General features: G+C 42.4%; 1 protein-coding gene across 1 annotated transcript in view; it reads right to left on the bottom strand.

Moving 5' to 3' along the window:
• The window catches only part of TENM2 (teneurin transmembrane protein 2), a 550,767-nt gene that overhangs the window by 75,765 nt on the left and 456,716 nt on the right, over positions 1-18,286 (bottom strand). Inside the window, exon 13 of the mRNA XM_034778437.1 lies at positions 7,095-7,241. Within this exon, the coding sequence (XP_034634328.1) occupies positions 7,095-7,241 (147 nt within the window). The remainder of the gene's footprint in view (positions 1-7,094; positions 7,242-18,286) is intronic.

The following is an 18,286-nucleotide window of genomic DNA, read 5'->3' as shown; positions in this document are numbered from 1 at the left end:
ATTTCACAGTGATCAGGGGAAACTCCCCATAGATATTTCTCCTTCCTCATTCAGACCTTCATAGCCATGTCTCCAGTACCACCCTATGTCACCAGTCACTGTACGGGGTTCTGGTCTCAGCTCAATAAAGTTTCACAGCCAGCAGATACCTGATCAATTCTGACAAATCCCTCCCTCAGCACTCATCCTGCCATTTGAGCAAGCCACTTGCAAATACCATTTCCCCAAAGTGAGGACTTAGCCCCTGGGAACCTGAAGTCACCAGCCTTTCTCCCTCTGCTCCCATCTACATGCGAGTCTACTACTTGGTCACCACCACCTCTTCCCAGGCTTGTTTCCCTTCTACCTTGGACATGCTCCCTAGCCAGCTGGGGCTATTCTCCCCCTGCAAGCCTGATCTGCTTCCTCTTTCCCCTGCTCCTCTTGACATTCCTTTCCTACAGGTGACCTCTGTTCCTTGAGGTTAACTCCAGTTTCTTTTTCCGCTTCTAGCTTAATGGACCCCAGTAGTCAGAGAGCCACCTGCAGCTTCTCTGGCTATAACCATGGGGCCAATTGCCAGAGGCCAGCCTTAGATAGCTGCAGCTACTAGTCAAGGAAGAGATGGCAATTCCAAGGCTGAGCATGCTTGAACCTTGCAATGGCGGCACTAGGGTTTCTAAATCCTCAGCGCTGGCCCTAGGCAGCGGCAGACTCTGGAGTTAGGCGTGTCCCTCCTCTAGGCCATGGCTTTAAGTACCTGAGATGCCTATCACCTGTAGCAGAGACCACCAATTCCCACACACCCCTCAGCTAGCACTTAGTCATGCAGAAAGTGCAGCCTGAATGATTTTGGAGGCTGGAGTGTCAGGAGGTTCCCATCCCTGAGCAGCAGCTCTGCAACAAGCTCACATGGCCCCCCTCTGCTGTGGGACCAGGACTCTGTGAAGACAGTGGAGTTACCCTGTGTATAACCAGTTCTGTCCAAAGCCTGTTGAAGTAAGTGGGAGTCTTTTAATTGTCTTTAATGGGCTGTGTACAGAATCAAAGGACCCTAATCTAGACTCTAGGAGCAAAGTGCATTCTATGCTGCACTGGTTTACTATTGTAACAGGAAGGTCTCACTTTACCTAGTGAATAAGCAACACCTCCTACAGCACCTAACTTTTTCTCAGAGGCCTTCTGCCCAATTACTAAGTGTAAACCTGCTTAGCTTACTAGAGCTGAAAATATCAGGTAGTATGGTTACAAAAGCAAGGCACTTCTGAATTCAGTAGGAATTTTGGATGTGCACAGAACACAGACAGGACTGGTTCCCGCATGGTTACAGAACTGCAGTCAAATGGAACAATTTTCAGCTTGTGTGATTGGAGGATATCTGATCCATATTACAAGACTATCCTACATAAATGAGGAAAAGTTGAGGTGCCTTTGTTATTCTTTTCTTCCACTCTTCATTTCTGTGGGGAATTTGCCAATGCACTATCACTGTCTTCTTTTTAAACAATGGCTGTTGAAAATAGCAATTCCAGTCCTAGTTAGCACTGGGAAGACCCCAGCATGTGTTGCTCAATTTTATCTTACTTTTTCTACAGCAAAGTACAGTGGATCAGTATATTTGATTTGGGAGAAATGAAGTAACAGCTGCCCAAATTGAGCTTTAGCACTCCTGATTTTTGAGGGTCTTCAAATCTGGAAGGCAGGTGCTAGATTCCCTTTCTGAATATTGGATAAATCTGGAAAGGAAAAGTCAATTTCTACTTCCATGGCTCAGAAGTGGACATCCTCCTGCATGCCTAGTACTGTACCTAAAGTTGCCCAGGTCCTCTAGTACAGCCTCTCCTGCCTTACTTTTCATTTTAACTTCTCCTGGTGGGGTCCACATACCTCCCTTGCTAGGCTTCAGATACAGAGGTGCACTGTCCATTCATTCCACCCAGTTCCTTCTTTGGGGGCTGCCAGGTGAGGTCACATCAGCATCCCTAATCCAGTCTGGGGAAGTCTTCTGAGGATGATATCTGGGCCAAAGCTTTCTACTCCTTGGGCATACTTGTTCCCCATTCACACTGCCACCCCCATCTAACAGCCTGTTCTTCATTCACAGCAAGCTGCAGCGCATGGGGTCTCAGCTTCCCCACTCTTTCCCCCTCACTGTCCTGCTGATAGAGGCCAAGGGAATGCCAGGAAAAGTAGTTCCTTCCCTGCTCCAGGACAGGACTGGCTCTCTAGGCAGGGAGCTGGCCAAGAAACTACAGCTCCCAGGGCCCCCTGGGTTCTCAGCTCCCATGCGTGACCCCAGTGCTCCGAGGCTCCACTTCTGCAGCGCTGCGAGAGGGGAGGAAGTGAGTGTTATGGGCCCCCTTCTGAGCTTGGGCCCGGCGCTTTGGCGCCATGGTAAATTCAGTACTGGGCAAGAACTCAGATTGGTGTGATCACATTTTTAAAAGTTGAAGGATGATCAGGAGCGAGACTACTTTAAACTTGTAGTCACATTGAGTTGAGAGTACAGGATAGTAAAAAAGTTGTGGGAGCTCGCATATAGGCCTTATAAATAAACAGCTAGATGGATAGATTGATGAATGGGTGCACGTGTGTGAAGTAGGGTTACCATACGTCCAGGTTTCCCCGGACATGTCCGGCTTTTGGGTCTTTAAATAGCCATCCGGGGGAAATTTGTAAAAAGCTAAAAATGTCCGGGATTTCCCCCGGACGGCTATTTAAAGACCCAGAAGCAGCTGACAGGGCAGCTGCACCAGATTGAGCTGATCACTTGGGGCCTCTCTGGCAGCAAAAGCTCCTCCCCCGCTTCCCCCCCTCCCCTGCAGCTTCAGCACGCCGGCAGTGCTGCGCAGGGCATAGGCACCGACTTTAGCCGGCGCTGGTGGGTGCTCACGCCCCCCCCCCCCACTCCCGGCTCCGCCCCTTCCCCGCCCCCATTCCAACCTCTTCCCCAAATCCCCGGCCCCGCCTCCTCCCCTGGGCATGCCACTTTTCTCCTCCACCCCCCTCCCTCCCAGACTTTTGCGCGGCAAGCCTGGGAGGGGGGAGACGCGGAGCGCTCGGGGAGGTGGCAGAGCGGAGGTGAGCTGGGGCAGGGGGGCACGGGGAGGGCTGCCCGCAGCAGGTAACCCGGGGGGGGGGCGCAGGGGAACCTCTCCCCGCCCCAGCTCACTTCCGCTCCCCCTCTGCCTTGAGCGCACAGCCGCGCCGCTCTGCTTCTCGCCCCCTCCCTCCCAGGCTTGCCGCGCGAACAGCTGATTCAAGGCAAGCCGGGGGCGGGGGGGGAAGGGGCGGAGAAGCAGGGCGGCTGCGAGCTCAGGGGAGCAGGCAGAGATGGAGCGGAGGTGAGCTGGGGTGGGGCGGGGCAGGGAGCACGGCGAGTCAAGGGACAGGGAGCAGGGGGAGGGTTGGATGGGTCAGGGGTTCTGGGGGGGCCTGTCAGGGGGCAAGGGTATGGAGAGTGATTGGGGCAGTCAGGGGAAAGGGAGGGCTAGATGGGTTCGGGTGGGGGGCACTCAGGGAACAGGCAGCGGTTGGATAGGCATGGGAGTCCTGGGGATCTGGCGTGGGTGGGGGTGTGGATAGGAGTCAGAACAGTCAGGGGACAGGTAGGGAGTGGGATCCTAGGGGGCAGTTAGGGTGGGGGGGTCTCAGGAGGGGGCAGTCGGGGACAAATATAAGGGAGGCTTAGATAGGGGGTGGGGTCCCGGGGGTGGTTAGGGGCAGGGGTCCCAGGAGGGGGCGATCAGGGACAAGGAGCAGGGGGGTGTTGGATGGGTTGGGGGTTCTGTGGGGGGCAGTCAGGGGGCGGGAAGTAGGAGGGAGTGGCTAGGGGGCGGGGCTACCCCCCAGAGAGTCCTCTTTTTTGAAAGTTCAAATATGGTAACCCTAGTGTGAAGGAGGCTTAGTGAGCGGATGATGAGCATTGTATAACAACATAGATAGAAGTGGATAAGTGGATGGATTCTGAGTGGATGGATGGATCTCCTCAAGCCTTTGTAGGAAAAAAATCCTCTAGAATTTAATAAGGATGAACCCAATAGAGAACAAGAATGATCTATTGGTTAAGGCACTGGACTGGAACTCAGGAGACCTAGGTTCAATTCCTGACTCTGCTATCAACTCCCTAGGTGACCTTGGACAGGTCATGTAGTGCAGATTTTCAAAAATACACCAAAGTGCTCAGTTCTTGCAATCAGGACCAGATTTTCCAAAGAATCCAGTTAGGCACTAAATGAAACAGCCAGAATTTCAAAACTGCACAGTAGCCAGCACCCAGGGTGCTGAGCAATTTTGAAAATCTAGCTAAATTCTTTGGAAAATTCAGTTGTGGGTGCTGAGTCCTTCTGATAATTATAATCTCAATCTTTCTAGCCCTCTGTTCCCCAGCTGTAAAATGGGGATACTATTGCTTTTTCCCATCCTCTGTATTTCTTGCCTATATGGACTATAATCTCTTTGTGACAGGGATTGACTCTTGCTGTCTCAGTGCCTAGTGCAACAGTGCCTGGATCTTGTCTGGAACTTTTACAACATTACTGCAACATATAAATTATAATAAAAATAATAATAATAGACTTCTACAGAAATGTAATATGGTTCTATAGAGATTATTCTACATACAAACAGAATGTAATAGACTTATATCCTTATACATTTAACTATCCTATAAAATTCTATATAAGGGAAATAATTATTACATTCTATAAGATGGTAAAAAAACACATAGAAAGGTTATAATGTTTAAATCTATTCTATAGGATTTTTCTATACAGGCTAGATCGCGTTTGAGAACACAAAAGCAGATCCTTCCTTTCTAAACAACACTTTGCACATTTCCATCAGCTTATAGTAGATGACATAGAGCATTTATAATCAATTACAACTGGTGACACATGGAACAGATGAAGAAAATACGATCCTAGAAAATATTTGTATAGATTGAGTGTGCATGGGAGTGTTCAGAGGCCAGATGGTCTGCAAGTCTCATAAACCTCACATTTCCCACATGTAGAGGCAGTCTGCACCCTTTCCCCTTTGGCTATGATTAAGATGAACTAACAATCACACTTCTTGCAAGTGATGATTAATATTATATTCCTGTCATTTCACATATGCATTTTTTATATTCTTTGACTTTAATGGGCTAGTATTTGCTCTCTGTGAGCAAAGTCTTTGAGGCTTGTAATTCTTAAATTGGGGTGATCAGTTGAATGGTCTCACAAGAGACCAAGGATTTCCTCCCCCGCCCGCATGTCTGTTTTACATATGTAAGATACCTCAGGTTAAACAAGTAAATAAACAAAGACAATGAAATCATTCTCCCTTATCATTGCTTTCAAAAATCACTTTTGGTTTCAGGGAGAATTTCTAATTTTGCATTGAGTTATCAATGTTGGCATAAAAACTAGTTCATTTTAAAATTTATTATGTTAATTCACACAGTAGTATTACATAAGGTGGGTATTTTTATCTGTATGGTCATATAGCAAGAGCTATTTACTAGAGATAGCCTTGAACTGTGAAGTTTTGCAGTGTTCAGATCCATAAGGTTGATTTGGTCCTTACAGAGTAAGGTAACAGCTGCCAAGTTGAGATTCAGATCCCAATTTTGACAACAGCATTTGAGGGTGTTCATATCTGGGTATGTGAGTGCAGAATTTGGCTCTACTGGCTAGGATTTCAAAAGAGGTCTTCACATTGTGAGTTAAGTGATTTTGAAAATCTTTCCCCAGCACTGAGCACGTGGAAATCTGACCCTGAGCTCTTCAGAAGATCTGGAACTAAGGGATTATAAATGCTGTTCAGTGTTTGGTTAACATTACTGAACTAACCCCCCCCCCCTTTTGGATTTGGGGGTTTAAAACAATTTCTGTAAGCCTTAAATATTATATAAGAATAGGACACTCATCTTAAAAGCAATTTCATTGCTGAAGCAATCATCCAAAGAATAAAGAGTCTCCCTGAAGTTTTGGGAAATACCACAACCAAAACATGCGCTGCAGCTACTGCTCCAGAAGAAATACTTCATCAGTACACAACAGATGTGCTCTTTAAAATAAATGAGGTCCAACCAAAAGTAGTAGACTGAAGAAAAGAAGCTACATGAAATATTTGGTTTTGATGAATGTCGGAAGAAAAGGAGAGAGATGAAAAGCTTCTATGGCTGGCAATCAAAAGAAGTGTAGGGAACAAGATGAGAAAGTTACTTCAGGAAAAACAAGACAGTTTCTGAGGATCCTTGTTTATTTAGCCTACCTGCTGCACCACAAATCTCAGCATTTTACAGATGTTAGAGGTCTTTTCCCCCTTTCCCATGGATGACTCAATGTATTTGTCAGGAGACTAGACCTCCACACTGTACAGCTTTTAGGAACGTCTCTGCTCTAAATTCTATAAGATGTACAATGAAAGTTTTTACAATGAAAGTTTCCAGAAAACAAGATGTACTGCAGCCCTCCTTGAAAACCATGTTGGACCAAATCCTGAAGTCCATAATCATAATTTACTTAATGTTAGTTTGCCTGGGTAAGGACAGAGTGAAAACTGAATAGAGACCTCCGGATGTAGATACAGATAGGTTTGTTCAGCACAACTGATCCAGTCCTTTACAGCTCTGCATGTGGGCAGTGAAATATGACACAGTGAGCTATGACGACTTATGTGGTTTTTGCATATGAGGACATGACCTTGGCTTCTGGTACAAAGGTGAATAAATGTTGCTAAATATCCTGATAAATCAGCTATTACACTTCTGCACATATGCATAGTAAGTGATTTTACAATTCACCAGGTGGCATGAGCTTGCATATCTGAGGGCAGGATTGAGTTCTAAGATTCTAGGCCATATTCATCACTGATGTAAACTCCACTGTCTGCGATGGGGTTTATACCAAGGCGGAATCTGGTTCTCTGTCTTCAAAAGGAGGCCTTTCAGGTCATACCATCTTTCCACAAGGACACAGCTTTCTCCATCTCATTTGTTTCAAAGGAAATGTAACAACAATATTGACAATAGTATGAGAGAGGGCCTTTCTGTAGTAAAGTGACTCATGACGAAAGTGCATATAACCCTCTGTTCTTTAGGGATTGGGAATGGGAAGACTTTTGCTCACCTCCCTCATTATCCTTGTTATCAGCACAGGAGGTTTCCATGGCAACATTGCATCCAGGCCCTCTCCAGCCGGTCTGGCAGACACACTGCCAGCTGTTCTGACCGAGCGTGCATCTCCCATTGCCATTGCACAAATCAGGGCAGCCATCTGGTTGAAGAAATGAAGAAGATAAGTACTAGAAATACTAATTCACATTAAGATTCTATGCTCTAGACAGGTGAAACAATACCACTGTGCATACAAAAAGCAGCTTCAGCTGGTGGGCTAAATAAATACCCACACTGGAGCTGGGTGGGGAGGGGAAAGGTAGGGAAGAAATTTATATTTAGCCCACACCTTCATAAAAAGTGTCATTCAAGTGTCACATTCAAGTGATATGTAACTGGATCCCCAAAAACTTTAAGATCTTGGGTTAATTTTTAATTGTTATGGACAGAATTGATAGTCTGCTGACACAGGATCAAATCCTCATTTTATGCCCAATTTTATATAAAATAACTCCTCCATCCATATATATCTACATATGAGAATTTTTTTAAACAAAGATGGCAACATGCCCTGTGCCTTTTAAATGTATTATAGAATCCTCCAGAGGTTCTCCTAACATAAAGTTGGAATATAAAGAACCTCCAGCAAAACTGTTTCAAAAAATCTCTCTTTAGAAGTCAGGTTTAAATGCCTACCTTTAAAAGACTTAGCTATTTATTACAAAGCCTATTCATGTCAGGATTTAGCATGTTATATTTTCCTGAGAGACACCTTAGCAGGGATATCCCACAAATGATATATAGTGTGACTGTCTTCAGCTGTGCTCGTATTTATTGTTAGTAGAGCTGAATTGGGATTGAAATATTCTACCTGGTAGGCTGCCTGTGTGTATCAACCAAATGTTCATGGATAATGGGATACCTTAACTTGTCAATCTACTTCCCATAGTTGAAACTCTCACAGTAGGCGGAACTGTACCTGGCGTGAATACCTATTGAAAATAAACAGACAGAATTCCCACTGACGGGAATGGAGAGGAAGGAAGAAGGGGGGAAGCCTTCAAGGCCTGATACATACATGGTGGCGATAGTTCTTCACTACACTATTTACTCCACATCTGAGCCATTCCAGTAACTCCTCATTTGAGAAAGCTGAAGAGTCAGGCAACAAACCTCTCTCAGACGTTACATACAGACTGGGCGTAGGTGGCATAAATAGGAGCGAGAGGACAGAATTGCCACAAGTGGAGATAGAAAAAATGATCTGATCTACGGTAGAAACAGGATCGTTGTGCTTCAAACCCTCTCGCTAGGGTTTGAAATCCAATCTCCTAAACATGTTGTCTACATAATTGTCATAGAACACTGAGTAATTGCTCCTGATATTTAATCTTATTGCTGCAGGAATCAGGCAGCAAGTTTCCACCTATATACAGCTTTGCAGACCAGGCTATGTACATCATGGGGCTCTCCCACCTTCCTCTGGAGGATCACATACTGGCAATTACTGGAAGGAGGATTTGAAGGACCAATGGTTTGATCTGGCAGAGCAAATCATGCTTCGATGTTAATTTTAATTCTCTGTAACCACAGTCCAAATAATCCCAGGAGACACTGATCTCAAAAGAACCTTTCAAACTCATCCACAGGATGCATCAGGGAAGGTTTCCTTAACATGGATAGCAGTGGGCTAGTAGATTGTTTCTTGTGGCAAACTGTATTCTTAATCTGGGGCCAGCTTGACACCAGGCCTGCAGCAGTACTCATAGACTTTAAGGTCAGAAGGGACCATTATGATCATCTGGTCTGACCCCCTGCATGCTCTTGGATCTTCCTGGGAGAATGTGTGTGGAGCAGCATATGTTAGGTCTCTCTGTATTTGCCACACTGACCTGGAGCTGTGACTGTTAATAAATGGATTATTCCACTCCCATGTCCAAATTAGTACAAGGGCACAGTAAAATTGACTATCCTAGCAAAGCATGGCTGTTCCTTATATTAGAAAACAGTGAGGAATGTATTTGGCATCATTCATCTTTAGATCTGCATGTTTTTGTATGTTTCTTTTATTTGAACAGAGAGCTTGTGAAAGGTCCTCGCTTGAGAGCTCGCACACTGAAGTCCTGTGTTTATTCACAGACCAGATCCATTACAGTTGGTAGCAGTCAAAGTTTCTACACATTGTCCTGCCACTGTGCTTGAACCCTGATCACTTCTAGCAGTTAAATGGGAGTTCAGTCTCCATGCCTATTCTGTGCCAATAAGAATGTAAACCAGGGATCGGCAACCTTTGGCACGCGGCTCGCCAGGGTAAGTGGCGGCCAGCACATCCCTCGGCCCATGCCGCTTCCTGCTGCCCCACTTGGCCTGAAGCGGCGAACCGTGGCCAGTGGGAGCTGCAATTGGCTGAACCTGCGGACGCGGTAGGTAAACAAACTGGCCCGGCCTGCCAGGGGGCTTACCCTGGCGAGTCGCATGCCAAAGGTTGTCGATCTCTGATGTAAACTATGGTGCATTTTGTGATGTGGCTACCTGTCTTTTGTGGATGAAGCTAAGACCATTAAACTCATTCTATGCAGACAAATCATCAGCAGATATTAAGAAGCCCTATGAGTTTTTTTCCAATGCTGCTATTGTGTATTTAAACTACACAATGCCTCCTTTGCTTGAAAGAAAGGTTATTTTTGTATTGTAGATCTTAGCACCAAAATGTTGCCAGCATACTGCACTATATGAAATATTTTGAAGACATTTTATTTTATCTTTGGCTTGTCATGTTGTTTGAGTGACTAAAATGATAATGCATCAAGGGAAGCATCATGCTGTAAGACAAATGATTTGTTTTAAATGTAAAATGAACATTAAATGTGAATATATACTCAGGGTTTGCTTTTTGTGGGGGAACCGGAGAGAGAGATAAACACATCACAGTAGCAGGTTTGCTCCACAACATATGAGCAAGATGAAAACATGAACAGTAGGGAGCCAGCAAAATCTCTGAAAAGTTTTAGTTGCAGCTGGGAATTAATGGACATGACTTTGCTTTTAGCTTGAAGAGTGAAGGAAGCAGCACTAGTGCAGGCATGATGTTGCTAGGAAACACTTTGCCACCACTGTAGAGTTCATTCAATTTGTGGCCTTCCAAAGAGAGACTTTGTGTTCCAGTAACGTAAAAAACAGCTTCCATTTAAAAAAAGAAAAAAGAAAAAAAGCTAGCACATAATTAGGCCACAATGAGATCTAATTATTTTTGGCAATGATTTTTTTCTTTAAAAAGCTGTTAAAATGATGGATGTATTTAGCTATGAAAAATGGCTTAAGTTGAAGTGAATAGGCAGGTAGAGGCTACTTTGGATTTTTACTAAAATGTACAAAAAGGCACTTAAAAAATTATCTCCAAATAAATACTTACATGACAGGAGAGCCATTATTGTCTGTTAGGCAAAAAGTGGTTCTAAGAGCCTGTTTACACAATAGACCAAAACATCTCCATTATGAGCTACAGAGTAAATAATCAGCTTTCTAAAAAAAGGCCTAAAAAGATCTAAACTATATTTGTGCAACAAACTTTTATGTGGGTCTAAAATACCTGTTTTTAAAAACTTCCTAACTGTGCAATTGCATAATGATTGAAGCCAATACCATCAGTCTGTTACTCAGGGCATGTCTAGACTGTGATCAGAGGTGCGACTGCACTTGTAGACATATCTCAGCTAGCTTTGATCTAGCTAGCTCAAATAACAATAGCGGCAAGCCATGGCAGCACCGGCTAGCCACTCAAGTATATAGTCGAGGTCCTAGATGGGGTTGAACAGCCAGTGCTATTGTTATTTGAGCTAGCTGGATCAAAGCAAGATTGGGCATGTCCACGGATCACAATGCAGATTGCAGTGCAGACATACCCTCAGTATTTGTACATAGCTAGCAGGGCTTGAAGCTTTTTGTCAAGCCGCCCTGAAGAATGAAAATCAAGCCCTGCCAAATGAAGTAATATTAAGACTCTGATACAAAGCAAGGTCCCAATCTTGCAAATATTCACTACAGGTAATAGTACTTTCTTCAGTGTGAGTGCTCGTGGAATTAAGCGTTGCTCCCAGCACTAAGTGATTGGGCACCAAAAGCTTGCACAGAATCTGCCACTGTCACTCACACTGAATAACATATGACTCCCTGAGCAATACTAATGAAATTAGTGAGGCTACTGAAGGATTAAAGTTCCTCTCAACGAGAGTAAGAATATCAGAATCTAGCCCTGAGAACTAATTCACCGCTGCATTGGGACTGCAGAGCTATAGTACTGAGAAAGGGCCTGTCATCATTGAGAAGACAGGTAGAGATATTCCTAGTGTGCAGAATATTCCTTCTTATCTTTTCTGTAACGTTTAATGGAAAATGTCAAAAAGTAAGCTAAAAAACTCAGGATATAGCGCCGGTTCAAAGTGTCAGATTGACAATCCTGGAATCTAACAGCCTATTTATCCAAAGAACGGGCACAGCATGGTCAACAGAAATGCAAGTTCCTCACACTTCTCCAGCAGCGTACCTCAACATGACTTGGAGAGACTGTCTCTGGGGGTGTGAAGGGAGCTCAGTCTTATGCCCTTTCAGTCCACGGCTTGCCTATAGGAATGTTACAAGGGGGGAAGGGGTAAGCGTGTGCACACGGGGGGAATTGCCTTAAGATGTTATTTAAGAGAGTTTTTGAGGGAGGGGGAGTTCACAGTTAATATCAAGAAACGTTTCACCATTCTTGACAAAATAACGGATCAATGCTGTAAGGGGAACAGGATGAGAGTGAGAGGATTTTGAGAGTAAAATCAAGCACATCTTGGAACATACTGAAACATCCCTCCTCCTCATTACAGACAAACACACTTACACACATGTGTAAGTGGAAGGAGAACACTGGGAGAGGGAGATAAAGAAAAAGAGAAAGCAAAACCAGAATGTCTCTGCTTGATATTAGAATCTGACCCAAAAACTGTGTGTTCCGCAAGGCTGAGATTCTGTGACTCTTTATAAATTGCCAATGAAAAAAAAATTCCGTATAATCTTATCATTTCAGAATTGTGAGACTGATCCTTAATGTCTGGTTTCACTTTCTTTCTATCTTAGGTTTTTCCATGGCAACCACCACCAAAGTCTCTAAAGCGCTTCCCAAGTAATTAGATGGGCACAGCAAGCTCCTCAGAGGACTTCATTGAGTCCTCTGCTCTTCATTGCTCGGACAAGGATCAGATATGCTTAGCTTGCTCATAGTCAACAAGGCCATTTCTTGGCAAGATGCCAATGTAGATGTAGTACAAACGTAAGTAGTATCAGATCATTGAATCCTATGGGAATCATCAGGTACATCTTGAGAACAATCTTGTAACTCTTAATTGCACCAATCAGTAATTTAATAAATACTTTACAAATCTATCATTGTCCAGGGACTTTATATTCTCTAGATACCCATACTGCTTGGTAATGAATTAGAATTGCTTTAGTCACACTTCCTAGGCCAGTTTCAACACAAACATGACCACAGCACTTCAAACAAGAGAAACCTGGCTGATATACACTATCTATGGAATTAGGATCAAAACATGACCAGCTAATTCCAGGGCTTTGGAGCTGTGCTCCGGCTCCCTCCAGCTCCAGGCAAAAACCTGCAGCTCCACGGGTCTGGAGCTGCTTGGAGCTCCAGCTCCGGGCTCCGCTCCAAAGCCCTGCTTAAGACAAATACTAAAAGACATATAGAAGTTTTTCTATCAAAATAATTGATTATGAGCTCCTTATAGCAGGAATTGATCTTTCTTGCCTTTCTGAAAAGCACATAACACAAATTAGGGGCTATTACAGAAATATAAATAATAAATACAACAATAAAAAATTAAGAACACCAGCATCACTAATAATACAAAGAGCTATAGAACTTTAACATTTGAAATTAACTCTTCCTATTTCCTATATGCTATTATGATTAAACATTTATATTGCAATAGCACCTAGACACCAATCAGGCCAGGGCCTCATTGTGGTAGGTGCTATAGAAAATGAGAATTCCAGCCCTAAAAAGCTTACAGTCCAAAAGACAAGAGATACTTAGAATGTAAGCTCTTGGTTATATGTTTTTACAGCACCTCCACTATGAGGCCCTGGTCTATAACTGGGGCGACTAGGAGATACTGCAATACAAATAATACATACAATTATCTTTATTAATAAAAGAGACAAAAGTAGATGGGGATATATAATAATTAATTAGAATATTGTTAATGTCATAATTTAGATTTCCTATATTCACAGTGAATGAAATTCATTTCTGTGTGGAGGGCCAGTGCAAAATCTATGCAGCACTTAAGCTTATTTTGAAGACAAATATAGGACTTAAATAATGCAGTGACCCTGCAGACAGGTGAAATTCATCCAGATTGCATTGCAGAATTATAATAAACAGTAAACAAAACCATCCCTGTTATTTATGTGCTTATTTTCAAGCTATAAATACAGTGAAAACCATGTTGGAGATAAATTATCATCAGTGATTCAGTGCCCATTTAAACTAAGCAGTGATGGTGCTCAGTAAATTTATTTGCTATATATAGGCACTCAAGGGAAAACTTCAACCCAGTTTTAGATGAATGTCTGCCAAAAAACACCCCTTTCAGCTGAGTGATATTAAAGAATACCATGTATGCGCACGTGTACACACACAAATAAATATAACAGTTATTCTTGGCATGAACTAGTTTTAAACTTAGTGAAACTGAAAATAGTTTGTCACACTCTGGATCGAAGGTCAAAGTCCAAATTCATGCTGACTGCTTCACTTGGATTTTCTATCTGAATCTTGATTCCATCTCTAATCAGTAGTACTCTCTGTTCTGATAGAGCCAGACACCTTGGAAGGGGAAGGAAGGAGAGTGGAGTGGAGGGAAAATCAGAGTCTGAAAAGCTCTTCCCAAATGGGCAAGACTCATCTGTTTGCTATTTTTCCAAATTTCTAAAAGTTTACAATAATAAGCACATATTTTTTTAAACAGAGAAAAAGGGGGATGATGACATGTAGAAAGAAATAGCGAAGGACAAGCAGGGAAATCTTTCTGTCTACCTATCCAGGCACTTAATTGGCTCTCATCACCATAGTATTGGAGTGGCTCACAATGATCAATGGATTTGATCTTCACAGCACCCCAACGAGATAAAGCAGTATTATATGTACTTACAGATGGAGAATTGAGGCCCAAGTGCACACAGGGTGTCTGTGGATGGAGTTGGGAATTGAACTTAGGTTTTCCGAATCCCAGTCCAGTGCCCGGTCTACTAGACAGTCAAATCATGGCTCTCTCTTCTACCTCCTCCACAAGACATGGGATTGCTGGGAGACAGAATGGATTCCCCTGGCCTTTCCCCACTTAGTGACCCCACGATGGTAAAGCATTTATTTGGTCCATAAAATCACTTCAACATGGGAGAAACTAATTAGGTCATCTGGGCCCTGATTGAAAGCCCTCTGTAGTCAATGGGAGTCTTTCCAGTGACTTAATGACCATTGGATCAGGCACCCAATCATTCCCCTTGCGCTGTACAGTCCAGTTTTAAATCACTCAGGTGACGGAGTTTACCCCACTTCCAGGATGAAAGTATCATTATTGCATTTAAATTGGCAGTGTAATGGAGCTATAATATTGTGTGCAAACTTTTGTATTTAAACACAGCTACAACTAATGTCAGGGAGGAAAATAAAAACAAAAAAACCCCAACAACTACCACCTAATTTGAGGAACTTCCACTTCTACCTGGCCCTCTAAAAATTATGTTTAAAATCTCAACCAAAGTACAACTGAAATAAACAGAATGGGTAATATGCAAAAGGAGCACAGGGTATGGCAATACCTAAGGAATGTATAGAAATACCACAAAGGTAATCAAGGCAATAGTCTGTTTCATTTGGCTTTTGGATGATAATCAGATTGTTTTTGTATTTTGTGCTGTTTCCTTCAATGAGCTACTGATATTCCCAGTGCCGTCTAGCAAATAATGAATGAGGTGCCAAGGAGTATGGAAATCAGAGCATGACTTCGATTTCTTATTTGTTATTTTTAACCATCCAATTCCTACACCCACTGGGCATAGTTAAAGCCACAGGAGAGGCATAAAAATACAAATGACACATAGTAGAGATGTAGGCACTGACCAGTTATTTACTGTATGGGTAGTGTTTATCTTTTAACTAAACTGAAATCAATTTATAACAATAAATAACTAAATGCTTTTTTAACTATACGATACTGAAATGCTAATGAAGTCACTAAACAATTCTCCCATACATTGTACAAATAAAGAAATAGCTAAACTAAGCATAAACAAACATTGTGCTAATGAGTGAGGATGTGAAAGTGAAACTGACTCAAAAGTTAAACTGGTTAGTTGACTTTCATTGCACAAGCTGAGTGAGATGCAAAGGGCAAGCAAGAAGCATCAACAACCTTGAATACATAAAAATGGCCATACTGGGTCAAACTGATGGTCCATCTAGCCCAGTATCCTGTCTCTGATAGTGCCCAATGCCAGATGATTCTGGCAGTTGGAGATTTAGGGACACCCAGAGCATGGGTGATGTCCATGACCATCTTGGGTGATAGCCATTGAGGGACCTATCCTCCATGAACTTATCTAATTCTTTTTTTAAATTCAGTTATACTTTTGACCTTTGCAAAAACCATGGTACAGGTTGACTGTGCATTGTGGGAAGAAGTACTTCATGTTTGTTTGTTTGTTTTTAAAACTGCTATTAATTTCATTGGGTGACCCACTAATTCTGGTGTTAATGAACTTTCTCCAGACCATTCATCCATATTCCCTTTCTTCAGACTATTCATGATTTTATAGACCCCTATCGTATCCCCCTTTTAGTCTGCTCTTTTCTAAGCTGAACAAGTTTCTGTCTTTTGAATCTCTCCTTGTATGGAACTTGTTCCATACCCTTAGTCATTTTTATTGCCCTTCTCTGCATCTTTTCCAATTCTAAATATATCTTTTTTGAGATGGGGTGAGCAGAACTGCATGTAGCATTTAAGGTGTGGGTGTACCAAGGATTTATATAGTGGCATTATGATATTTCCTGTTTTATTATCTATTCCCTTCCTAATTGTTCCTTTTGGTTAATTTAATTGACTCCGCTGCACAGGACGCAGATGTTTTTAGAGAACTATTCACTATGACACCAAGATTTGTTTCTTGAGTGGTAACAGTTAATTTAGACCTCATCATTTTGTATGTATAGATGGGATTTTTTCCAATGTGCATTGCTTTGCACTTACCAACATTACATTTCATCTGCCATTTTGTGGCTGAGTTACCCAGTTTACTGAGATCCCTTTGTAACTGTTCGCAGTCAGCTTTGGACTTAACTATATTGAGGAATTTTGTATCAGCTGCTAATTTTGTGACCTCACTGTCCACACCATTTTTCAGATAATGTATGGATATGTTGAACAGCACAGGTCCCAGTACAGAACCTCGGGGATCCTGCTATTTACCTCTCTCCATTGTGAAAACATTTATTACCATCCTTTGTTGCATATCTTTTAACCAGTTACTGATATATGAGAGGACCTTCCCTCTTATCCTATGACTGCTTAATTTACCTACAACCCTTTGATGAGGATCCTTGTCAAAGGATTTCTGAAAGTCCAAGTACACTATATCGACTGGATCACCCTTGTCCACATGTTTGTGAACTCCCTCCAAGACCGCTAATAGATCAGTAAGGCATGATTTTCCCTTACAAAAGCCATGTTGACTCTCCCCCAAAACATATTGTGTTTATCCATGTGTCTGCTAATTTTGTTCTTTACTATAGTTTTAACCAATCTTCCTGGTACTGAAGTTAGACTTACTGGTCTGTAATTGCCAGGATCGCCTCTGGAGCCTTTTTTAAAAATCGGCCTTACAGTAGCTATCCCCCAACCCTCTGATACGGAGGCTGATTTAAGCGATAACGTACATACCACAGTTAGTAGTTCTGCAACTTTATATTTGAGTTCAGAACACTTGGTAAAAACCATCTGGTCCTGGTGACTTATTACTGGTTAATTTCTCAATTTGTCTCAAAACCTTGTCTATTGACCCCTCAAGCTGGGACAGTTCCTTAGATTTGTCACCTAAAAAGAATGGATCAAGTGTGGGGATCTCCCTCATATCTTCTGCAGTGAAGACCAATGCAAAGAATTCATTTAGCTTCTCCACAACAGTCTTATCTTCCTTAAGTGCTCCTTTAGCATCTCAGTCATACAGTGGCTCCATTGTTTGGCAGACTTCCTGCTTCAGATGTACTTAATTTTTTTTTTTTTTGCGGTAAGTTTTTGTATCCTTATCTAGTTGCTCTTCAAATTCTTTTTTGTTCTTCCTTATTATTCTTTTACACTTGACTTGCCAGAGTTTATGCTCCTTTCTATTATCCTCAATAGGATTTCCGATTTTTAAAGGATGCCTTTTTGCCTCTAACCACACCTCTTTTACTCTGCTGTTTAGCCTTGGTGGCATTTTTTTGGTCCTCTTACTGGTTCAGCTCTATTATATAGCATTTTAAAATAGTTACTGATTCCTCTCCACTCTATTACTCATAGTGCAAACAATTATGATGTTAAGTTAATTTCCCTAATTTGCCTGGGGATGTACAGTATGACAGAGTTCTCTTCCAATCTCTATCTCCTCCTCGATCTATTTATTTTTGTAACTATCTAATCTCTCTCTCTGCTTGCTTATGATATTTACAGGGTATCAGCTGCCACTGAATCTAGGCACCAAAATAAAATACAAAAATGGAAGAGGAAAAGATGTGAAGTTGTTTACTGGGGATTTATTAAATCCCTTGGCAGGGTGTCAATTGTTGATATACAAAAAAGCAAGTCTCCATAGCAGCCGCTTATTGGAATACTTAATTTGTCCTTAACCTACCTTTCTGGAGGAATACAAGAAGGGAAAAGGAAAAATGAAAGAAGGAGCGCTCACATCACTGTATAAATCACATAAGTTAGAAATGTAAAAAATCTAGTAGGTCACACAGTCCATCTCCCTGCCAATGGGGATTGCGCCCAACAATATATTTTCAAGTGTTTTACTCAAGCTGGTTTTAAATTATTTGAACAGTAGGCCTTCTATTACTCCCTATGGGAAGATTCCCCTCACAGCCCCTAGCCTAGCTGGAGCACCACT

This window comes from Trachemys scripta, chromosome 8, assembly GCF_013100865.1.
Source record: "Trachemys scripta elegans isolate TJP31775 chromosome 8, CAS_Tse_1.0, whole genome shotgun sequence".
NCBI lineage: Eukaryota > Metazoa > Chordata > Testudines > Emydidae > Trachemys > Trachemys scripta.
This window is presented reverse-complemented; position numbering and strand designations above follow the sequence as displayed.